General features: G+C 42.7%; 1 protein-coding gene across 4 annotated transcripts in view; it reads left to right on the top strand.

The window, feature by feature from the left end:
* Positions 1-25,230, top strand: part of UCK2 (uridine-cytidine kinase 2) — a 79,349-nt gene that overhangs the window by 35,609 nt on the left and 18,510 nt on the right. For all 4 annotated transcript variants that reach the window (XM_059935389.1, XM_059935409.1, XM_059935400.1 and 1 more), the window contains 2 exons: positions 22,110-22,269; positions 23,095-23,191. In XM_059935389.1, the coding sequence (XP_059791372.1) occupies positions 22,110-22,269; positions 23,095-23,191 (257 nt within the window). The remainder of the gene's footprint in view (positions 1-22,109; positions 22,270-23,094; positions 23,192-25,230) is intronic.

Below are 25,230 nucleotides of genomic sequence, written 5' to 3' on the forward strand. Positions count from 1 at the left end.
CCACCATTGAGCTGCCTTTTTCTCTGTTGAAGTCTTTTCACTGTTGTTAAAGAGAGAATACTATGACCGCAGGACTCTAGCTCACCTCCCTGCAATTATGCGTGACGTTTATACAGAGTAAATTCTTCATCTTATCTAATATCTAATCTAATATCCCTTGTTTGTTAGTGTCCTTGGGATTGTGATGATAAACTCCAAGAGAGTAGGGATTAAGTCTACACGATTTTCCATAAATGCCCCATACTTTACCAGGCATAAGTAAGTGCTTGAAACTGCTTTTTGTTTTGAAAAAGAAAAGAAAGCAACTTGTCAAATATAATTTGCGTCTTAGCACCAGTAAAATGAATTAGCTCTGGTTTATTGAATGCTTGTACATTCCTATAAGATAGGTGTCCCCTACCTGGCCATCCTGTGGATGAAGGAACTGAGGCTAAAGGAGGTGAATCACTTTGCTCAAGGTCACCCATCCACATCCGGATTCAAGCACAGATCTGTGTAACGCAAGCCTGTTTTGTCTTCACAATGCTCTTCTGCCTCCAGGGGAATACATGCCAATTTCATGAAGCCACTTTTAAATTTCAGTAAATTATATTATCATTTTCAGTAAACTGATTGATAATTATCGGGTGACCCTCGGGAGAGAGGAGTCCTGATAGGAGACCCTCATCATTTTTTTTTTTTTTTTATTCTTTAATGAGTCCCACTTGGAAGTCCTTGCTTATTGAAAAGAAAGCCATCAGTCCTCTTAGGAGCCTTGGTAGAAATCCTTACTAAATACTTGACTGAAAACATTCAAGTCCCCAGGTATGTGCTCTCTTCGGTCTCTTTATTCCTATGCACAGTCTCATTTTCTATTTTCCCTTCCTTTTGAGTGGTCTCAGATGGTACTATTCTCGGAAGCTAATCCTGTCACCTGTGCTCTGAAGTGTCTCTTCCTGCTGCTTCAGGCCAGGACAGGGCCGCATCCGCATCAGAAAGCATCCGTAGGGTTGTAGTCTGGCCACATCTCTGCTGCTCAGGGAATGGCGACCTGAGATGCCTGGAAGTGTGAGGTCCTGGGGAGTAAAAACCCCAACACCCCCCCCCCCCCAACCCTGCTCCCGGAACCTCGAGGGTGGCACATTTCAGAGAGTCCCCTTTAAGTACCAACACTTGGGAAAACTTAATTTTAGGGAGAAGTGATCGAAAAACATCCCAAGCACCCCTTTGTTTCCGCAGGGAGCAATTAGTGAATGGAGCTGCTGCAGTCTGAGACTTGTGTCAGCTTTTGTTTTTTTTGTTTTTTGTTTTTCTTACCATAATAGTGCACTCAACCTGTTGCTGGCTGCTGACTCCTGGCATTGACTCTGCCTCCAAGGACTTCAGATCCACCAGGTGGGGTCTAGTTTCAGGTCACAGGTCCGATGTCATTGCTGAGTGGCCTTGACAAGACACTTAGACCCTTAAATGAGAATAAAATAGTGCCACACAGAGGCACTCAACAATTACTGTTAGTTAGTGTCCCTTTGACTTGAAATCTGGAAGGGAAGCTTCTTAGATTTGTGGGCAAAAATAAGGAGTAACCTATAATTGAGGATCTCCCTGTGTAGAAAAAGTAGAGCTTTATCTAAATCAGGGACCTTGCTAGGCATTTGGCTACTTAGTGATAATTTTACTGTCTGGTTCCCAACTGCCCCCAGCCAGATCTGGAACTTAGGAAACATGTAATTATGTGTGAGCCTTTGGGCCCCAAGACAACAGATGCACAGCTATTGAGACCTCCATTTAGAGGCTGCTGCCTTCTCCTGTGCCTGGTTCCCAGCTATGCTAAAGATGTGCTTTGCAGGTTGACCCTAAGGGGGATTTATGCACTTGAGGGCTCGTCTCTGGAGACACAGAAAACTAGTGAGGCCAAGAGGTTTGGAGTAGAGACCTCTGGAGAGATGGTGGACGGGTTATGTGTTGAAGAACCAGCCACGCTGGCCATTTTCTGTGAGTAGCATGAAGAAAAAAGCTTTAGAAGCATAGGTCTATGTCCTCAAGCAGCAGCATTTACTCAGTTGTACTGGTTCTTTTCTACTTAAATCTTAGCAATGCAGCAGTATTGCTTTCTCTTGTTTTGTAGACTGATCGTCAGTATGGGTTAAATGACATTAGAAGCTATGCTGGGAACCTAATCCTCACTCATTTATGTGGAAAAATGTGTTCCATTTTTGCACAGCCAGTGAACTTTTGGGTGGCAGTGTGTTTGTAAGTTGGGGACTGCTTGTAGGGTATTTTGTAAAGAAGGAAACATTCTTTTCAAGTCAGGACCTTCTGTGGGTTAAAGGGGAGTCACTGGAACCAGATGCTAAAAAAGCATGCTCGAAATTAGTTTTGGACTTGACTGTAGTATGGTTGAGCCTGAATAACTTCCAACAGGGTGTTTAGAAATTCAGAATATTAGTAGTAGAGTCATAGAGATGATCTAGTGCTTCCTAATTGCTGGTTTGCAAACTGGTTTGTCTGTAATAAAGAATTAAGTTGTCTGCAATGTCTATAGAAAGCACATATGGTATATATCAGTTACATTATGTATTTGTGAAATACGGCAATCACCTTACATGTATTATAAAAAGTCATGTCATTTATTTTTTAATAGTTGCCCCCTTATTTTTCCAACAACTAGGTAAGTGACCCTTCATATCAGGGTCCTGGATCTGCCACCTGTTTTTGTGCATTCTTTGTTCTTTTGTAATGGTCAGACTCAGGGTGCCAAATGAGAATAGGAAACCACAGAATTTTTTCCATCTCTACCTGTCCTAATGATAATGGGTTGTAAACCTTACCAGAGTGCACAGCTTTTCCTCTTAGCAGTCTTTTTAAAATAAATAGACTGATTTTTAAAAATAAACATTTCAGAAACAAATGTCATTTTATTATTTGTATGGGTATCAGCATCTTGTGTATGGGGTTTTGGATTGGACCTCTTTCTGTTTGAACTTTATCATTTGGTGTGTAAAAAATAAGTAAAATAGTATAAGGAGGAAGAAAAATGATTTATACTTGCTTCACCCAGACCTAACCATTGTTAAAATTATTAAATTTCTTTCTGAACTGTAATATATATACATCCATGGACCTTATTTTGTTTTTGGACAAAACTGAGAAAAACATAGCTTTTAAAAACTTAATACATCCTGAGCATTTTCCCATATTACCAAAACTGTTTTGCAAACATGGCCTGGTACCTGTGTTATATTTTATGTGCAATGTACAAGAATTTATTTAACAAACCCACTCCCCTCATTGTTGACTAAGTAGGTTGTCATTAACTTTTTTGCATTGATGAACATCTTCATAAATTTTTTGTTCCTCTTTAATTATTTCCTTAGAATAAATTCCTAGAAGTCTAATTATAGGTTAAAAGGATGAACGTTTTTCATGCTCTTGCCAAGCCGGGAACAAAATCCTCGGTGCATGCCATTGGCAGCATTGTGAGTAGTTTCCCAGGACAGCTGGGCCCCAGATGCAGTGTGTCGCCAGGGCGGCCATGCAGTAAGGGTCTCCCCCACCCTCTGCAGCAGGCGTGGTGAGCGCAGCAGTGAGAGCTGTAGAAGAAAAAACGAGAAAACCGGTTGTTCCTAGCATTTTTTGCTCTTGCTTCTTTTGGGGGTGGGGCGGGGTGAGTTCCTTCTCGAAAACTCAGCCCTATTTATATATTCCTTATTTTTTCATGTGAAAAGAGAGACCTATATTATATTGCCTTTATCTATCTGTTTATTTATTTAATATACATGTATCTATTCTTTCTCAAATTCTTTTCCCATTTAGGTTGTTAGAGAATATTGAGCAGAGTTCCCTGTGCTATACAGTAGGTCCTTGTTGGTTACCTATTTTAAATATAGAAGGATTATCATACTAAGTGAAGCCAAGTCAGACAGACAAAAGACAAATATCATATGATATGGCTCTATGTGGAATCTAAAAAAAATGATAAAAATGAACTTATTTACAAAACAGAAACAGACTCACAGATTAGAGAAAGAACTTAAGGTTCCGGTGGGGGAGGGATAGATTGGGAGTTTGAGATTGACATGTACACACTAGATTGTCTTTTTTTTTTTCTTTTTTTAAAAAACCCTCTCTCGTACAAAAGCGAGCCACTGACTGTTCATTCCATTTCAGAGTGTCCACCATGAGAAGACAGTAGAGGTGATCTGAAAGGAGCAGACCTCCCATCATAGCCGAGGACCCCATGAGAGAGCTTGGAAAAGCCAGGGGGTGGTTAACTAGGGTGACCACAGCCGTGATAACTAATCACAGAACACGCTTGTGGTCAGACTTGACTTCCACCAGTGATGGCAGGACTCACGTCAGGATTCTTACTTCCGTGTAGGTGTGAGACCAAGCCTGATCTAATTCTCTTTTCGCTAACCTGGGCTTTCTTCTTAGCAGTTAGTTGGTGTGTGGCTGGAAACGGAAGAAGGGCTGCAGAAAACTGAGTGGTTGGCCAGTGTGGGGAGTAGGGAGAGGAAGAAAAGGAGGAGGAGGGGGGAGCAAAGATACTTTCAAGGAGCAATCTTTTAAGTCTTCTTGGAAGAGGAAGTTAACTCTGAGAGATTAGAGTATATGCTGTGTTTTTGGCATATACCAGGAAGTAAGCACCTTTTAAGAGCTTGGCTTGAAGTTGGTAACTAGTAATGCAAGCTATTGATTTTTAAATTTTTTTTGTTAAGTATTTGTTAATGAGAGAATTGATTTCTATAACTGAGAAAAGGGTTATAAGACATGGTGTGTGTCTCACCCCTCCCCTCAAATCATGGCTTCAGGGGCTGCTTTTCAGTACTCTGAACCTGAAGCTGGAAGACATCTTGGTTTTAGACTCTACATGAGAAATGTGACTTTGGCTCAGTATACTTTTATTGAGGGCTTGGCACTGGGACAGGTGTACAAAGATGAATGAGATCAGACCCTTGTCCCTAGTTTGGTGATACAAGGTTAGTAATATAAATAATAGATAAGTTTTTATTGCAGCAAAATACACATAACATAAAATTTACCGTTTGAACCATTTTGAAGTGTACAGTTCTATGGCATTAAATTGTTGTGAATGTATTTACCATCATTCATCTCCAGAACTTTTCCATCTTCTCCAACTTAAAACTCTGTACTTGTTAAACAATGACTCCTCATTTCCCTCTCCCCCCAGCCCCTGGAAACCACCATTCTACTTTCTGTCTCTGTGAATTTGATTATTCTAGGTACCTCATAAGCAAATCATACAGTATTTATCCTTTTGTGATTGGCTTATTTCATTTGGCTTAATTCTTCCAGGAATTAAGTTTCATCCATGTTGTAGCGTGTGTCAAAATTTGCTTCCTTTTTAAGGGTGACTAGATATTCCATTGTATGGTTATATACCACATTTTGTTTATCCATTCATCCATCAATAGACACTTGGGCTGCTTCCATCTTTTGGCTATTGTGAATAATGCTGCTTTGAACATGGGTGTACAAATATCTGTTCCTTTCTTTCAGTTCTTTTGGGTATGTATCTAGAACTGGAATTGTTGGAGCTTATGGTAATTCTATGTTTAGTGTTTTGAGGAATCACTGTACTGTCTTCCACAGTGGTTGCACCATTTTACAGTCCTACCAGCAGTGCACAGGGTTCCAGTTTCTCTATATCCTTGCCATCACTTGTTATTTTCTTCTGCTAATAGCCGTCCTAATGGATGTGAAGAGGTATCTCACTGTGGTATTGGTTTTCGTTTCCCTAATGATTAGTGATGTTGAGCATCTTTTCATGTGCTTATCGGCCACTCATATATTCTTAGGAGAAGTGTCTGTTCAAGTCTTGATCATTTTTTAATCTGTTTTTTTTTTTGTTGTCATTGTAAGAGTTCTTTGTGTATTCTGGGTACCAATCCCTTATCAGATATATGATTTGAAAATATTTTCTCCCGTTCCTTAGGTTGCTTTTTTACTCTGTTCATAGTGTCCTTTGATGGTCAAAAGGTTTTACTTTTGATGAGGTCCATCTTATTTTTTTCTCTTGTTGCCTGTGCCTTTGGTTTCATATCCAAACAAAAAATAATTGCCAAATCCAACATCATGATGCTTTCCTCCTGTGTTTTCTTCTAAGAGTTCTGTGGTTTCAAATCTTACGTTTAGGCCTTTGGTCCATTTAGAGTTAATTTTTGTATATTGTATAAGGTATGGTTCCAGTTCTTTTTTCCCTTCCCTCCCTCCCTCCCTCCCCCTTCCTTCCTTCCTTCCTCCCTCCCTCCTCTTCCTTCCTTCCTTCCTTCCTTCCTTCCCTCCCTCCCTCTTTCCTCCTCCTTTTCCTTCCTTCCCTCCCTCCCTCTTCCTCCCTCCTTCCCTTCCTTCCTTCCTTCCTCCCTCCCTCTTCCTTCCTTCCTCCCTCCCTCCCTTCCTGTGGATATTCAGTTTTCCTAATACAATATGTTGAAAGATAACTTTAATTTATGAAAGAAGATGCTTAGCTGCCACTCACAGGAGTTATTGAGCCACAGTCTCTGGCAAGAGGGTTCTGTTTGACTGATATAAGAGGAAGAGATTCAAGCCTCTCACTGCATTATGGAGAGACAGCACACTGCAGGAAGCTTCCCTGTGGGTACTTCCTGTGCAACACAAGTCTGGGAATTCCCACAACACAAGTCTGGGAATCTGCAGGAGCCATTTCAAATGAGAAGGGGGGAAAGAGAAGGACATTATCAAGGTAAGATGAGAAACACATGGTATATAATGTGCTTCTTAATCTGTTATCTTTCATTATATATGTATTCTTTATAGGAGGCTTGTTTGGACTGGAATTCCCCGTTAGTCTTTAGTTTGTGGGGGGTTTTTCAGTGGGGATGTGTGCGCTTACTTTAGCTATTTGTCACGGTAGAGAAGAAACAGGGTTTCATGCTGGTGGGAAGATATTACCTTGTTTGAAAGAAAGATAACTTTGCACATGGCCTTCATCTGTGATGGACTCTAAACCTGCTGCAGATTTCTCCCCTAAAAGTGGTGCCTCAACACAAGTCTGATCTCAACATGTGTGCAGCTGTGGACCAGAGGGTTGAAAGCAGATCCTGTGTCTCTTTCCGGATGAATTCCAGAGGGACACAGCAGCAGGTTTTTCTGTAACTCTTTGCATGTGCACAGGAAGTTCCTTACAACCCACTCTGTTAGATCTCATTTCCTTTCAGTTTTTTGCCCTCGGTGCTCCCTGGGTGTCTGGCCTGTAGGTTCAGGGTTCAGAGAGCCTCTGGATTGGTGCCCTCTTGTGGTCCTCCTTTGATCTGGTTGGGATCTTGGGAGTTGAAGGCCAAGAAAGGGTCCCTAAGAAGAAGAAAACTCGGGGGAATTGATTATAAATTTCTGCATGAGGAAGTCTTTTTAAAATACAACATGATAACAGCATTATGAAGTTAATCAATTTAACTACACAAATAAAAATTTTCTTCAGGAAACAACCCTTTTTTAAAGGTAAAAGTTCACTGGAAAGGATATTTGTAATACAAATGAGAAATGGTCAATTTTCTTAATGGATATCAAGAGCTTTTCAATAAAGAAAAGATCAGTAACTCAGCAGAGAAGTGAGGATAGGATATCAACAGACTGGTTTCAGAAAAAGAAAAACAAAGGCTTTTAGGCATATACAAGATGTTTAGCCTCACCTAAAATGGAAACGTAAATTAAACAGGTAGATAACATTAAGTTAGATACTAAGAGTATGAGGAAATAGATGTATGTAAATCACTGATGCTGGGGGATATCTGGGCTTATGTATGGAAATTTTAAAAAATACAGATTCTTTGCCCTAGCAGATCCACTACTAGAAATTTATCTGACAGGTGTATACATTTGCCCATACATGATGCTTGTTTTAGAAAAAGTTGGGCACGACTGAAATGTTTATCAGTGGAAGACTAGCTACGGTTCCATTCATACAATGGAATGTATGCACTTGTAAAGGAAGAGGTCTTAAATGCACTGATGAGAAAATCTTCAAAATATATGAGTGAATGAAGGTACAGCATTGTGTTAGTGTTTGTTTGAAAAGTTTGCACACACTTCTGTTTTTTATATGCAGTGACCGCCTCTCAAAGGATGTACATGAAAACCGAAAACAGCACCTGCAAGAAAGTCAGAAAGGTGGTTGGGATGTGGGGTGGGAAGAAGGCAGACTTCACACTTTGTGCTGTTTCATACCTTTTAGATTTTGTACCATGTTTCAGATATTGCCTCTTAAAAAGCTAACTGCCTTGAAAAGGGTAATAGAGATTAAGTAAGTAGAAAAACCAAGATAAAAACTAAAAAAATCAAAAAAACAAAAAAAACCCCAAAAAACCCAACAACGACCTAGAATTTCAGCTCAGGTTTTAGATCACCAAGGTTTAACAATGAAGCAGGGACAAATGGCAGAATTCTGAGCTGGAGACAGAACGTAGTCCTGTACGGTTTCATAGATGTGAAGAAAATAAAATGAATGGCCATGAATCAGGATGAAGTCTTCAACTGAGTTACAAGATAAAAAGTTTCCCAATAGATTGTTTCTAGGAAATATTTGTATAAATGAAAATTTAAGGGGTTTTAGAGACAAGACTAATTTTTATTGAGCATGTATTTTGTGTTAGCCACTATCTTATATATATTGACCTGTTAACACTTAGAGCCCATTTGTGGAATGGCTGTCATTCCTACCATTTGCAACAAGGACAGTTAATGGTCTGAGAGGTTGAGTTGTCTGACACATAACTGGTGTAGGTGTGGTAAAGTCAGGAATCAAGCCAGGTCCCGTGTGCCCAGCCTGATTCAAAAGGACCCATTTTTCACCTTTTAGAACTTTGCACTAAGTGGTAGTTTTTGTCCATCTCGGCCTCTTTTTTTTTTTTTTTTAAACCTATCTTGCTCAGAAGCTTAGGGCATTTCTATCACGATACAAAATGGCACTTTTTACATATCTGCAGCCTAATAATTGGTACTCATTTTGAAGACCCTGAAGCACATTGCTGGATCCAAAAGCAACTTCTTAGTTACCAAGGAAACAGTAGATTTAGCCTAGTGCTCAGTCTAGTTTCTTTTGAGTGTAGTTGAAATCTTTAAAAATTGGTTGAGTCTCTTTAGCATGTATGATAATTATTAACCAGGATATTTGATGAAGGTGACACTCCTATATGCCAGCTAGTAATAGTTTACACTTAGAGCAAATGGAAAACATCAGGAAAAATTCTGCAGGAAAAGATTATAGAATGAAATGATACATATCCTTATGGAATATATCCTCTGGAAGAAGAAAAAAAAATTGTGTCCAAGAGTATACATTAATAGAAGTTGAAGAACGTGCTCATATTCTCTGTGATTTAAAAAACGAGAGAAATTGAACTCACCCATTGAAAAATGACAGGTGTATGAGCTTTCTAGGGCTGCAGTAACAAATTGTCACAAACTTGGTGGCTTAAAACAACAGAAATTTATTCTCTTACATTTCTGGAGGCCAGAAGTCCAAAATGTAGATGTTCGGCAGCATTGGTTTCTTCCGAAGGCTCTGAAAGAGAATCTGTTCTGTGCTCCTGTCCTAGCTTCTGGTGGAGTTCCTTGGCTTATAGATACATCACTCCAATCTCTGCCTTCATCTTCACGTGGTGTTCCCTCATGTCTCTGTATTTCCTCCTTTTCTGTTTCCTACAAGGACACTTGTCATTGGGTTTAGGGCCCATCCTTTCCAAGGATGGTCTCATCTCGAGACCCTCAACCTTAGTTACATTTGCAAAGACCTTTATGCCAAATAAGGTCACATTCTGAGGTTCCAGGGTTTAGGACATGGTCATATCTTTTTGGGGGGCCACAATTCAACCCACGACAGAAGTTGAATCACAAAAGATGGATGGTCATTGATCTTTTTTTCAGATAAACTTTTTTGGGAGATAATTGTAGATTCACATACAGTTGTAAGAAATAAAGCAGAGAGATCCCATGTACCCTTTACTCAGTTTCCCCAATGGTAATATCTTACAGGGCACTGACCTCAATAAAGTGAAGATATAGAACATTTCATCACCACAGGATCCCTCCTTCATGTTGCCCTTTATTAGCCACCCCTGCCTTTTCCCACCACTGCGATCCCCCATCATCCCTCATCTCTGTCAACCAGTAACCTCTTCTGCATTTCCATCATTTTGTCATTGCTAGAATGTTACATAAATGGAATCATACATTACCCCCCCCTCCCCCGCGCCTTTAGCATAATTCTCTGGAGATTCCTACAGGTAGGTAGGAGTTCATTCGTTTTCATTGCTCACTGGTGCTCCTTGGTGTATGTCACCAGTTTGTTTAAGCATTCACCCACTGGAGAACTTCTGGGTGATTTCCAGTTTCTGGCTATTATGACTAAAGCTTCTGTGAACATATGCGTACAAGCCTCTGTGTGAACATGTTTTCATTTCTCTGGGCTATATAAATGCCCAGGAAGGAGTACAATTGCAGGATCATATCGTAGTTGCACGTTTAGTTTTTAAAGTGCCGAATTGTCTTCCTGAGGATGTGAGCCATTTACATGTCTACCAGCAGCGTATGAGTGGCCGCTTTCCTTCCCGTCACCAACATTTGGTGTGGTCACTATTTTTTATTTTAGCTGTGCTGATAGGTATGTAGTGAAATGTCATCCTGGTTTAAATTTACATTTCCCTAACGGCTAAATGATATTGAGCATCTTTTCATGTGCGTATTTGCCATCTCTATACCCTCTTGGGTGAAATGCTTCTTCATGTCTTTTGCCCATGTTCTAGTAGGAGTGTTTGTATTTTACTGTTGAATTTTGAGAATTTTTTATATAAGATACTAGTCTTTTGTTTGATATGTGCTTTGTGAGTATTTTTCTCCCAGTCTGTAGCTTGTCTTTTCATCCCCTTAAGAGAGAGGTTTCACAGAGCCAAGTTTACTTTTGACAAAATTCAGTTTATCAGCTTTCCCTTTTATGGGTCATGCTTATGGTGTCAAGTCTAAGAAATCTTTGCCAAGCCCTAGATCCTGAAGACTTTCTTTTTTTGGCTGTGCCACGTGGCTTGCAGGATCTTAGTTCCCCCACCAGGGATTGAACCCGGGCCCTGGCAGTGAAAGCACCAAGTCTTAACCACTGAACCATCAGGGAATTCCCCCTAATAAGTTTTCTGTTTTACATAAGCCCGTGATCCATTTTGAGTTAATTTGTATATCAGGTATGAGGTTTAGGTCAAGGTTCATTTTTTTTGCCAATAAATGTCCAGTTGGTCCAGCACTATTTCTGGAAAAGACTGTCCTTCCTCTGTCAAGCAAGTGGACTTATTTGTGTGAGTCTAAAACAAAAGTCTGGCCTGTGTCTACTGATAGTTGCTTCAGTTTCACAAATTAATAAAAGAAAATCATTCTCTGCAAAGGATATGTGCTTTAACGCCTCTTATCTGCCAACAGTAGATTAGCCCTGATGACTTATGATGATTTACATTGTGGTAAACTCATCATACTTTGTAGAGTAACATGGTGTGTAGCTTTGGGAATTCTTTTATTTATTTATTTTTGGATTCCAGAGGAGTTTGGGGGCCAAGGAGGTAGTTGATGAATGATGAATCCATCAAAATCTGGAAGGGATAACTTGAGGCAATTGAATCTCTTAATAGAGGATTTGAACCCCTTTCTTCAGACGCTATGAGGAATAAGTGGGAAGTTTGGTTTTCAAGGACAGTGAAAGAGACTTTCCAAAAGGAAGGAGAAGTGGGTGCGTGGCACACGCTTTTCGTTTCCTCTCCCTGCTGTGCTGCAGTTAGACGCAGGTGCTAGAGGAACCCTAAAGAGAAAATTTAAAAAAAAAAAAAACATCTTTTGACCGCCAGATAGTCTAACTTCTGGTTTTCCACAATTTGGATAAGGATTACTGGAAAGGAAGAGTTAACTCAAATATGCTTTGTACAACAAAGCAGTCTTGTGCTGTTTAGTCCACGTTAAACGTTTACCCATGTGTGGCCTTCAATTTGCAAAGATTCAGCCAAGGATCCAACTGGCACATTGTCCTCGCCTTTTTATCCATTCATTTTTTAAAAACAGGGGGAAGTCAGCTTTCTTTTTTGTGCCTCTCTCCAGAAGGACTTCAAGTCCTGGGCCATAATTTCTGTAATAGGCATATTATCCTTGCTTCGTAAGCCAAACTGTACGAAGTGGGTGGGCTTTGGCACCCCTTGTCCAAAGACGTGCTCAGCTTTTCCTCGGACAGGGGGTTCGGTTGGCTGGGTTTTACCATCTCAGCTTGCCTCCTGCCCCTCAAGTAAAAGGGGAAGAAAAGAGATCCAGCCTCACTTGCACCCATGAGGCAGTGAGAATTGACCCTCCAGCATGCCTCCTCTTGCTTCTACCTTTTGCAGAGGGCTTCATAAGGAGCAAATTCATCGAAGCTAGCAATAAGCCTAGATGCATTCCATTTTTTTAGGAGTGGGGAGAGTGGTGGTGGTGCCTTTTGTGTTTGTCCTGCGGGGAATACAAAGAAGTGTCCACAGATTCCATATTCAGGCTCAGAATCAGCAAGAGGAGGCTGAAATCAATCATTGTTTTATACCGAATAATTGTAACCCGGTGGTGAGGCCTGCATCGCCACTTGAGCACAAGCACAGTCCTGTCTTGCCTGATGTTTTTTTTTTTTAGAGATCAAATTTATAGAGAGAATGTTTTGCTTATCTCTTTTTAAATTTTATTTATTTATTTATTTATGGCTGTGTTGGGTCTTCGTTTCTGTGCAAGGGCTTTCTCTACTTGTGGCAAGCGGGGGCCACTCTTCATCGCGGTGCGCGGGCCTCTCACTATCGCGGCCTCTCTTGTTGCGGAGCACAGGCTCCAGACGCGCAGGCTCAGTAACTGTGGCTCACGGGCCCAGCTGCTCCGCGGCATGTGGGATCTTCCGGGACCAAGGCTCGAACCCGTGTCCCCTGCATTGGCAGGCGGATTCTTAACAACTGCGCCACCAGGGAAGCCCCTTGCCTGATGTTTTGCCTGAGTTTTTTTAACTGAAGTATAGTTATTTTACAGTGTTGTGTTAGTTTCAAGTATACAACAAAGTGGGGGATCAGAAGTGACTTGTCTTACTCTTTTCCTAGTAAAATATTTCTCAGGAAAACTAACTTCTAAGGAAGTCCAGCAAGCCTGTGCTTTGGAGCCCGAGGGGAGGAAATTACAGAGCCATGCTGAAAGTGTTCTGTTCCTGGCAGCTCCTGTATTTTTTGTTGTGGACACTGCACCTGTGTTGTAGGGTCACTGTGGCTCTCGGGAAGAGAAGAGGTTTCTGTCCCCTTCTGATGCAGTGGCAAGGCAGGCGGTGTGTGTGGTTGTTAAGAGCCGGCGTCCTGAAGCCAGCCTGCCTGAATGTGAAGACCGGCTCAGCTGCTCTCTCGCTGTGTGATCTTGGGCCAAGTCACTTAATCTACCTCTGTACCTCCATTTCCTGTATGTAAGATGGGCACAGTAAGACCACGCACCTCATAGAGTTGGTTTGAGGATTAAATAAAATAGTAAATGTAAAGTCCTTAGAACAGTTCCTGGCGTCTGTTTGTTAGCTATTGTTCATCATCCCTCAGTTGATTCTAAACAAGTTTAATTTCATGAGTGAGTGTTCTTTGAGGGGGTTTCTCTGCAGGGGCTCGTGACTCCAAAGAGAACAGAGCCAACTAGGTAATTTTACAAACCCAGAAGTGAATTATTTTAAATGTCTTTGCTAGGAATAGAGCTTAGATGGACAATTCACTGAAAAGTCCTGGGAATATGTTTATATTGGTGACTGGTGATCAGCTAGAATTTTTCTCAGCTGCAGGCTAATACCTGGGATTTTCTAGGCTGGACTACCTTTGCAGTACCAACACGGATCAGGAATTAAAACTGTGCTCTGTGATGACCTAGATGGGTGGGATGCGGCGGGGGAGGGAGGTCCAAGAGGGAGAGGACATATGTATACATATAGCTGATTCATTTTGTTGTACAGCAGAAACTAATACAACATCGTAAAGCAATTAATACTGCAATTTAAACACACACACACACACACGCACACAAGTGAGAGCTTCCATTGTGGGGCGTTTTCATCTAGTCCTGTTTATAATCTGGTTCCCCCCCTCCCAGCTGCAGCTTCCTCTATGGAGTGCTTGGCCTGCAGCACAAGTAATGTGCTAAAAGATGAGGAGGATGTTTAACTCCACTCTGACACATCAGGGTAAATACAGAGAAAGAGACTGGCAGGTGGCAGAGAGGTGCGCAGTAGTCTGGGAACATTGGTCCAGGCAAAATGCTCCTCACCTCACCTTTTTAAAACTCACAAAGAAATTACTTGTCTGAGGGGATGCTCGTGACGCCTGTGATGAATAAGGCAGACTCTTGGCCCAGGACAGGAGAATTACTGCAGCTTTCAAGAGGACATTTACACTAAGGTATACTGGGCATGTGGGTGTTGACATTAGGATTACTTAAGTTGAAAGAGACAGAAAACTTCAAACAACAGGGTTTAAACAAGATAATTTACCTCATTCCTATCTTAGTTCCATGATCCTTTGAGTCTGTGGCTCCTTTATTTAGCTGCTTCACTACCCTTAGTTAGCATGATATCAATCCTACAGTGTGGCCACTTGAGCTCCAGCAATCAAGTCTTCATTCCAGCCAACAGGAAAGAGAGAGTCAAAAGGGGGACCCTTATCCTTTTAGGAGATTCTAGAAGCTTCCATTTCACAATTGGTCTAATTGGTCAGAACTTAGTACAATCACAGGCTGTAAGGGAGGCTGGGAAATGTAGTCATGTGCGCAGCTAAAACTCGGGGGCTAAGATTTGGGTACACAACTAGTTGTCTCTCTTCCTGAGTATGTGATATGTTTTAGGATGGAATCAAGGCTGATGTTAAGGATGAGCAGGGCAAACTATATTTTTGAAATTCCAGGTCTGAAGGAAAAAGAAAACTGTTGGGCCATCAATTCAGACATTTCCTGTGGTCATCCATTTAACTACATCTGAGTGAGCCCCCCAGGTGCCAAGGCCTGCCAGGCCCTGGGAATAAAAGCTGAGTCGTAACTGGTTCCTGTGTTCCAGGAGCTCTTAGTTACTGTAAGGCAGCTATGCTCACCAACGCCTCTTAGTGATTGAACTGATCTGTGGCTACCTCTTGATGTCTAAGACCCTTTTTATCACATAACAACTTAGTGAGTTTCTGATTTAGATCTTATTTATTTGTGTGTGTATGTGTATGTGGTGGTGGTATTGTAGTTGTAGCTAGGAGAACCCATTTAGCAGTGCATGGGTTCTGGGGTCATCTATGGACCCAAGGCTGGTTGGCCTTACCGATATTCCCAGGGAAGCATTGAGTGACACCTGCCTATTGCTTCCATATAGTTGGCTTGACCAGGAATTGAGTCAGCAGATTTGAGCTCTGTTCTGTCTCAGGGCAAATTACTGGGGCTTTGGTTTTCTCATACTTGTACATTAGAGCTTCTGAGCTACATGGGGAGCAACCCCAGCCCCCAAAGGTGTGATGGAATGTCTGGGGGCCGTGCTGAGCACCATATAAGTTAGTGGTGTGTTTCTTTTTTTTTTTTTTTTTAATTTTTTTTTTATTAATAGCTACATTTATTTATTTATTTATTTAATTTATTTGTTTATTTTTGGCCGTGTTGGGTCTTCGTTTCTTGCGAGGGCTTTCTCTAGTTGTGGCAAGCGGGGGCCACTCTTCATCGCGGTGCGCGGGCCTCTCACTATCGCGGCCTCTCCCATTGCGGAGCACAGGCTCCAGACGCGCAGGCTCAGCAGTTGTGGCTCACGGGCCCAGTTGCCCCGCGGCATGTGGGATCTTCCCAGACCAGGGCTCAACCCGTGTCCCCTGCATTAGCAGGCAGATTCTCAACCACTGCGCCACCAGGGAAGCCCTAGTGGTGTGTTTCTTTTTTCTTTTTTTTTTTTTTAAACTTAATTTATTTTTGGCTGTGTTGGGTCTTCATTGCAGTGTGCAGACTTCTCATTGCGGTGGCTTCTCTCGTTACAGAGCACGGGCTCTAGGCGCGCGGGCTTCAGTAGTTGTGGCTCGTGGGCTCTAGAGCGCAGGCTCAGTAGTTGTGGCGCACGGGCTTCGTTGCTCCGCGGCATGTGGGATCTTCCCGACCAGGGATCGAGCCCGTGTCCCCTGCATTGGCAGGCAGATTCTTAACCACTGCACCACCAGGGAGGTTCCAGCGGTGTGTTTCTTACTTGATGATAGTGACAGGGAAAGCTGCTTTTAAGAGTTATCGAGGTGACTTGTACCCAGTCCCAGAGTGACGGAGTTAGATGGGGTCTTCCTGCCTGAGGAGGCTAAGCATCTGGCCTTCTTGCACTCTTAGCTGCTGGGTGGTGCCTTCAGGGCAGGTGTTAACAGATGCCCACAACCCATTCTGAAGGGTGGGGAGGGAGTGATGAGTCAGGTGCCTCACCTGGAGCTGGCTGACTATTTTAAGCTGCGTGCTGTGTGGTTGCTAGGTTTTCCTCCATCTCAGCAGCGCTCCCTCTGATAATGAAGCAGCTCACTCTGAGCGGGACAGACAGCTTGATGCGATTCTTGCATGCTGGGCAGCATAACCCTCAGCCTGTACTCTTCCGTAAGGTTGCGCATGAGAAATACCAACCCCGTCCCCTGGGGACACACCCAGCCTGAAGCCCTCTGTAGGGCTGAGCTATGTTGCTCTCAGCTGACCACCTTGGGCTCCATCCAGATTATGTGTTGGGGTGGTTGGTGGTTCACCCAACAAAAAGGCCACCAGAGCTCATTTGCTCTGTTTGTTCCGTTTGTTTTCCTCATTTGGCAATATTGGGATTGGACAAGAGGATCTTAAGGAAGATCTTAGAAGACACACACACACTAGAAATGGCACACTAAGGTGGTGTCTAGGCTGTCTGAGCCACCTCCTACGTGAGAATCAGTTTAGAGAATTGCTGTACTTCCTATAGCAATATGGGAACCTGTGCAGACTCACCAGCTGCCCTGTTGGAAACCGCTAGCTTGAAGGGCCTGTTGATTGGCTGTTGACTGACTGCTCCTGGGTCTTCCCGAATGAATGGGAAGTGTCCCCGAGAAGGGAGTCCGCCATATTGGTTAGCACATCTGGTGGACTGGCCTAATGATGAAGTCCAGTGTTGACATGTTCTTGGAATTACAATGTGGGAAAGAATCTTAAAGTCATTGTGAGTTGTTCTCCATCACTGTAGTTGTTTGTGAGATTTAGTCCTACAGATTTTTCTTCAGAGAATTTTCCGGGCCCTCCAAATTTCTGGCTCCTAACAGCTGGATTTGTTGAATATAATCCAAATTTAAGTTCCAAATACCTTGAGCGTGTGTGTGTGTGTGTGTGTGTGTGTGTGTGTGTGTGTACTTTTAGCTTCTTTTTGATATCACTTGCCTGCCTTGAGTCACATGAAATTCTATGAAAGTTGACTTTAATGATACAGTGGGACAAAACAGAATTACGTTTCTAACCAGTTCCCTCCCTGTTCTCTGGAAGTGGAGTAAACTTATAGAGAGTATTGGGGCTGATGCCAAAACTGCTTCAGTTTGGAATAGTGAAAAGAATTGTGCCTTTGCAATTAGAAGATCTGTGGCTTGAGATTAGGCTCCATGACCTTGAGCAAGTCATTTAGCTTGATTGAAATCTCTAAGCTTCAGTTTTCTCATTAAGAAAAAAAAAAGGTAAAATAGTATCTTGTTGTAAAACAATTGAGATAATATCTTCAAAATGGCACAGGAGTGAAGAAATTGTAAATCACCTTCCCTGAGTCTTCCATATGATTTCTTTTTTTCCTTTTCTAAAGCTAACCTCATTGATCTTAACTTTGTATTCAGACAGCAACCCCAGCTGGCTTGTGGCTGTGTGTCCTGTCCCCCACCCCCTCTTCTTTTAAAATAGTATAGTAGAAGTGGCAGGGACAGAAGACATTCTGGATACATCGCGGTTCATGTGGAGATACCATGCAAAACTGAGTTTACCTCCAGCCCCACGGGTGGTACCAGTTTGCCTGGGAGGTGCAGCTGGAAGGAGGGTGGGCTCTGGGGTTGGACTCCTCGCGTTGGAATCCTGGCTCCACTGCCACTTGACTTGGGGAAGTCACTTCACCTCAGGCTTCACCATAAGTAGAGTGGGTATAATAATAATGGCCAGCACACACGGTTGTAATAAGTAAATGGGATGATTTAAAAATGTTGAGCCCAGTATCAGCACATAGCGAGAAACTGCCCCTTAAATGTGGACTCTTCTTATAATAATAATTATTATTTTTAATTGTGGTAAAATATACATAACATAAAATTTACCATCTTAAACCATGTTTAAGTGTACGTTTCAGTAGTGTTAAGTATATTCACATTGTTGGACACCCAATCTCCAGAACTTTTTCATCATGTAACACTGAAACTATATCCATTACACAGCTCCCCACTACCCCGCCTCCCCCAGCCCCTGGCAACCTCCATTCTACCTTCTGTTTCTATGAGTTTGGCTACTCTACATACCTCCTGAGTGGGATCATATGGTACTTGTGGTTTTGTGACTATAATTATTTAATAAGTCTTAGCTCACCACAGCAATTGCGCTGTCTCCCATTTTTAGCATTCTACAAGCTCATGATTGCCTGCCTTCTTCTCAAACCCTAGTCATTAATGACTTACTTCCTTTCTTGAGGGAACAAGACACCTTGCAGCTCCATTTCATCCTTTTGAAAAGGGTAGGGTTAGAGAAAAGGGAAATTAAAGTGAAGGAGACATAAAAGGAGGACCTTCAGTAAGGAAAAAACCATTCACTCATTGCAGACGTCCTCTGTATGACTTCTTCCTCCTGATTGTGTGAAGATTCAAACCTAAGAACCAGTAGAAGCAATGAACCCCTCCCCAAGTATCTGTCGCCCCGATTTGACAGTTATCTAGATATTTTGGGCCCAGCTTTAACAAGTTCCAGAAAGAAGAAAATACTAGAAAAATCTAAATTAACCTACAGGCAAGTGTTTCTTTGCTTGTTCATGCAGTGGTGTTTATCTCCTGAATGATAAAAGGGTTTCTTCTGCTTGGAACTTCTGACTACCTTTTTTTTTTTTTTTCTTTTGAAGCATAGTTGACTTACAGTGTCGTGTTCGTTCCAGGTGTGCAGCAAAGTGATTCACTTATACATATATCTATATCTATTTTTCAGATTCTTTTCCATTATAGGTATTACAAGATATTGAATATATATAGTTGCTTGTGCTATACAGTAAATCCTTGTCATTTGTCTATTTTATATGTAGTAGTGTATATATGTTAATCCCAAACTCCTAATTTATCCCACCCCCCACTTCTGGCTACTTTTTTTTTTTTAATAAATTTATTTATTTTATTTATATTTATTTTGGGCTGCATTGGGTCTTTGTTGTTGCGTGTAGGCTTTCTCTAGTTGCAGCGAGTGGGAACTACTCTTCATTGCTCACGCGGGCTTCTCATTTTGGTGGCTTCTCTTGTGGCGGAGCACGGGCTCTAGGCACACGGGCTTCAGTAGTTGTGGCACACGGGCTCAGTAGTTGTGACTCGCAGGCTCTAGAGAGCAGGCTCAGTAGTTGTGGCACACGGGCTTAGTTGCATCCATGGCATGTGGGATCTTCCTGGACCAGGGCTCGAACCCGTGTCCCCTGCATTGGCAGGCGGATTCTTAACCACTGCGCCACCAGGGAAGTCCCTGACTACTTTTAAGTTGAAGAGGAAAGGAACCAGGATTGTATGACTGTAACCAAGTCCTTTAATTTGGTGTCCACATCTGTGAAGGGTAACACTTATGACTTCTGGGGGGTAGCTGTAATGGAGCACTTGGCCTAGGGCCTGACACCTAACCAATAATCAGTTAAAATGTTAGCAGTTGGTTGTGGTATGTTTGTGGAAAGAACGATCACCAGCTCAGTCCTTGAAAACATAGAGCTGAGACAAGCAGCTGTGGACCAACAAAACAGCCATCTTTACTCTCTTTTTTTGTTTGTTTGTTTGCTTTGCTTTGGCCACGCCACGTGGCTTTCAGGATCTTAGTTCCCCGACCAGGGATCGAACCCAGGCCCCGGCAGTGAAAGCGCTGAGTCCTAACTACTGGACCACCAGGGAATTCCCCAGCCATCTTTACTCTTGATAGAGAGTGTAATGAGCACTGATGTTCTAGAATTGTACCTATTGTATGTTCATTAACCAGTTTTATTGGCCATTGGATAGGTTCTGTCCTAGGTTGTGCCTGGGTTAAGGGAAATGATGGTTTATCTGTGAAATTAAGCAGTGTAACTTCCTTATATGCTTTCCTGGCAGTGGTGGGATTACTATTCTTAGTAAAAAAAAAAACCACATTTAATGTGTTTTAGCTACAAATAAAAAAATACCATTATTTGAATAACCTGATAGATTATATATATCTGGCTCCATGAATCCCTGTTTTCATTTTTGTTCTTTGGACTTCTGGAAGGAATTCTATCTACTAGTGAAGGCTGCAGGTATAAACGTTGCCCTCTCATAGCCTTGTGATGTAAGAAGCAGATGGAAGCTAGGAAAAGGAAATTATGGGCCTATACATGTTTAAAAACTTAGAGGTTTTGATTGCATAGAACCTTTGATTCTGTTGTAGCATTTTCATTTTTGAATGTAGTTTAAGTCATGTGCAAGCTTTATGCCTTCCTGTGATTCTTTTTTTTTTTTTTCTTTTGGCACATCTGTAGTTCCAAAAATCCTAAGTAGTTTTAAATGCTTTTTTGTGTGTTAATGTGTAAAAGTGTCATAAAATAATTTTCTAATAATTAACAGTTGAGTCAAAATATGTTTCCCCCACAGATCTTTATAATATGGCAGTGTGTTTCACCACGTGTACAACAGGACATATTGTGCAAAATAGTTTTTTTTTTTTTTTAACATCTTTATTGGAGTATAATTCAAAATAGTTTTAATTTACACTTGCTAGTACAACAGGAATGACCAGTTTTCCTTATGCTTGGACAAATCAAATACATTCTTCATAAGAATTTTTAAAAGTTTCCTGGTTTTTCCCTGTAAAATCAGTTGGTAAAATAAGTTCAATAGTAAGGCTTCTAAGGCTGAGCCCAAGAAACCTCTAACTGCTCATTTTTTCATCGCTTGTAATTAGGTCACCCAGTTCCAGAGGGGGCTTGAGTTACAGCTTCTAGAGGTTTTGTAATGTAGACATTCTTATTTTTCAAATAATCTTTGTATCAAATGAAAAAAAAAAAAGAAAAGAGTTATTTGGTAAATACAATCTTTCACTATCTCATTCTTTTGAATGCACTTGGTTTTATAATTTTCCTTTTACAAAGAGCGTATGTTATTGGAGAGAAAAGGAGTCAGATATGTGTATTACTAGCAACACAACACAAAGCACGTAGGTTTGAGTTCATCTGGAACTGGCGTCCGTACTCTTAGTTGGGATACCCCTAGGTTGTTTCAGGTATTGGTTATGTTTATGTCTCCAGCTCTAAAAGCAGGGGCACACATGTGTGACAAGGCTGCCCGGGGTACTGTGAGGGCGATGAAGTCCACGGGTCTGGACCAGAGCAAAAGAAACAAACAGAAGTAGGATGGAAGCCATGACCTTGGCCTTACCGCCAACCAGTCAAGCTCTCTGCTATGAGATTCCTTTGGCATAAAGAGATGTGCAGGGGCTGTGAGATGTCTAGCAAATGCCCAGTCACTTCATGACCCAGAGGCCCTTTGGCCCATCAGCACAGCCTCAGTGTGCCCTTTCCCCACTTTCTGCTGTCTTTTTTGTGTATCTATCCCAGGGTGCAAGCAAGGAAGAATAAAATAGTGTCACCTTTTATTAGTAGCTTTGGGGAAGGCTTTATGGAAGAGGAGTTAGAGATTACTGCCCTCCTCCCCCTGCCTTCACTGTGATACCTGAGCATAGTAAATTGTGTTAAGGAAAGAGAGGAAGAGACTTTCGGGGCCCCTGAATTCCTTCTCAGCAGACGTTTCCTCCCTTCCCCTAATGCATCATCCAAGATATGGTAGCCTTGGGGTTCTTCCTTCCAAAGGCCCCCTTGCTCAGGGCGCACACATCAGCTCAGTGACTGGACCTCCCTTATTCCGTGGTGTTCCCTTCTCTCCTTACAGTCTTCCGTTTGTGCTAAGATTGTGCAGCTCCTGGGACAGAATGAGGTGGACTATCGCCAGAAGCAGGTGGTCATCCTGAGCCAGGATAGCTTCTACCGTGTCCTCACTTCAGAGCAGAAGGCCAAAGCCTTGAAGGGCCAGTTCAATTTTGATCACCCGGGTGAGTCGGGGCATTGAAGGGCGTGTGGGGGGGGATTGGTTGAAGAAGTTGCTTAACCTCTCTGTTTCCCATCCACAAAATGGAGGACTGATAGGTACCTTGCGGGGTTGTGGTGGGGCTTATAGGAAAGAAGCACTTTGCAACGCATCCTCTGGTGCTTGGCGCCTTAAATACTGATAGAATCTGTGTCTGAACAAGGGTGACTCTTGGAGAAGCCTATTACTCCAGGTGGGCCAGACACAGGTTAGCACACACACACACAGCTGGTTCTCCCGCCTCCTGATCCGCAGCAGCCTGTGTCACACCCTCCCGCCAGCACCCAGCACGTGCGTGTACATGGCTCGTGTGTTAAACTCACCGACTGGCAGAGTGGGGTGGAGGGTCCAGGATGGCGGCCTGAATGGTTTTTGCCCTGACGGTCCCAGATGAGCACACTGCCCCTTTAGCTGGTTTGGAGTTCTTATAACTGTGGAAGTCAAAACTTGTTGTGATGCCTGCTGCAGTCCCCTAGTTGTGAGTATGCTTTCCAGGTTATCATATGCTGGATTTAGAGAGAGGAGAGAGATGTCTGAGGCCAGAGATGGAATGGCAAGCCAAAAAAAAAAGAATCCACTTTTCAGAACTCATTTATACACTTTGGTTTGAGATGCAGGGAATTCGCATTCTGCTTTGGGTAGAAATCTGGCTTTTTTGCGGGGAGGGGATGCTTCTCTAGAGTGTGATACACATATGTGAAATAATAGGTTTATAGGGATGCCCTGTTCATCATTATAGGAGAAATCATTTTACAATTAAGAAACATCTTAATAGTTTGATTTCCTTCAGATGCCTTTGACAATGAACTCATCTTCAAGACACTCAGAGAAATCACCGAAGGGAAAACAGTCCAGATTCCTGTGTATGACTTTGTCTCCCATTCCCGGTAAGTGAGCTGCTCTGGGCTGGGGATTGTTACCTGTTGCTCCCCAGAGCATCCCCAGAAGTTTCAGGCTTCTTCCCTCCTCCCCCCCCCCCCCCGCCCCCGCACCCCCGCCCCCCCGCCGCCCCCATGTGCCTGGTGCCCACTGCAGCCTGTCAGTGACAGGGCGGTGGCATCAGCATGCCTGTAGGTGCACGGCGTCAGGAATTCATCCAGGTGCTTCCTGGAACAGTCCAATCATGATCATCATGCTCTGTTAACTCTGAAGGGATAGATTTGTGAATTTGGACTCAGGTGAGGGACTGCGCATTCGTCCTCATCCACATGCCCAAGCTGTTGTTCCTGGAGCAAACGCAAGGGGGTGTGGTAGAGGAAAAACAGGAAGAAGAAGAAAGGAAGCTGTTCTTTCTGCTCTCCTGGTTTACTTGGGATCGAGCTGTGTGGGGAGGTGTGAGGGCACTGGGGTCACCAAAGACTAGACCCACCAGAGAGCTTCTCAATCACGTCAGACCTGTCCTTTCCATTTGTCGATTTTCATGCTCCTAATAAGGAATAGCAGAGTGGCTTGACCTCCATTACAGCCTCCTTCCCTCTTGAGTGGTGGGAAGGGGCTTCTGGAGGACTTCCCTCCTGCTAGCCAGACCCCGAGCTCCTTCAGAGCTACACAGAGCTCTCTGCTCACTTTGTCTCCTTCGGGGGACCTCCCAGGCACACTCGACACTCCTAAATGGTGTGTCACACCACGTGTAGCTCCTTAGTAGTGGCTCAGTAAGTGTTGTTTTTAGCTCTGGGCTCTTTTGAAAGTTTCTCCCTCCCGCTTTTCATTTTCCTTCTTGGTTTCTTTATCCCACTTTCTCTTGAGTTGATTTTTTTAAAATGGGAAATTAGATTTCATACCAAATATTTCTATAATTAAAAACAAATGTTTCTATAATTAAAATGTTTCTTCTACCAAATGTTTCTATAATTAAAAGCCCGGGGCTTCCCTGGTGGCGCAGTGGTTGAGAATTCGCCTGCCAATGCAGGGTACACGAGTTCGAGCCCTGGTCTGGGAGGATCCCGCGTGCCGCGGAGCGACTAGGCCCGTGAGCCACAACTGCTGAGCCTGCGCGTCTGGAGCCTGTGCTCCGCAACAAGAGAGGCCGCGATAGTGAGCGGCCCGCGCACCGCGATGAAGAGTGGCCCCCGCTTGCCGCAACTAGAGAAAGCCCTCGCACAGAAAAGAAGACCCAACCAACACAGCCAAAAATAAATAAATAAATAAATAAAAATTTAAAAAAAAGAAAAAAAAAGCCCAATCTTCATCTCCCTGTGTGTTCCTTTAGGACACATCTCCGCCTTTAATGCAGTTAGCTCACATGTTCTGTGCTCTTCTCATGAACTTTCTCAGAACTTGAGGGTGTGGCAAAGATTCGGTTGGAGGAGGAGAAAAGAGAGAGCACATTGTGATGGAAAGCCGGGCTGCTTTGGTTCTCACCTTCATCCCTCACTGGTAGCTACTGAAGTACTTCCTACTATGGACCCGATTCTGCTGTGCAGGACATTCAAAGAACAAGATATGCCTCCTATATCAAACCTCTACAGACTGTGCAGGAATAAAGGGGTGTTTAGAATAGGGAACTGGAGCTAACATGAATAATGAGGGGGCTGGGAGAGCAAAGATCTGGGAGGCCGCAGCCAGAGAATCAGAGACATTCGTCCCCAATGATGGCAGCCTGAGCTGCCATCTGGAGAAGAAGCTAAGTTCATGCAAAGTCCAAGAATCTGCTGCATCCATCCGGGCCCACAGCCTCTGAGTGGGAACTTATGGAGTGTCTGCAGTTTCCTTGTCTAGCTATTATGATCTCCTAAAAATTACAGATTTTGTTTCACTTTCATGTTCTTTTTAAATTTAATTTTAAAAATTTATCTTATTCATGTATAGTTGATTTACAGTGTTGTGTTAATCACTTTCATCTTCTAGGTTTTCCATTGGCAAAGTAGCTGGGACCATATAGGGAAAGGGATTCTGGGAATTGTAGTTTCTAGCCTTGGGGGAGTGG

The sequence above is a fragment of the Balaenoptera ricei genome, chromosome 1 (genome assembly GCF_028023285.1).
Source record: "Balaenoptera ricei isolate mBalRic1 chromosome 1, mBalRic1.hap2, whole genome shotgun sequence".
In the NCBI taxonomy this organism is placed as follows: Eukaryota; Metazoa; Chordata; class Mammalia; order Artiodactyla; family Balaenopteridae; genus Balaenoptera; species Balaenoptera ricei.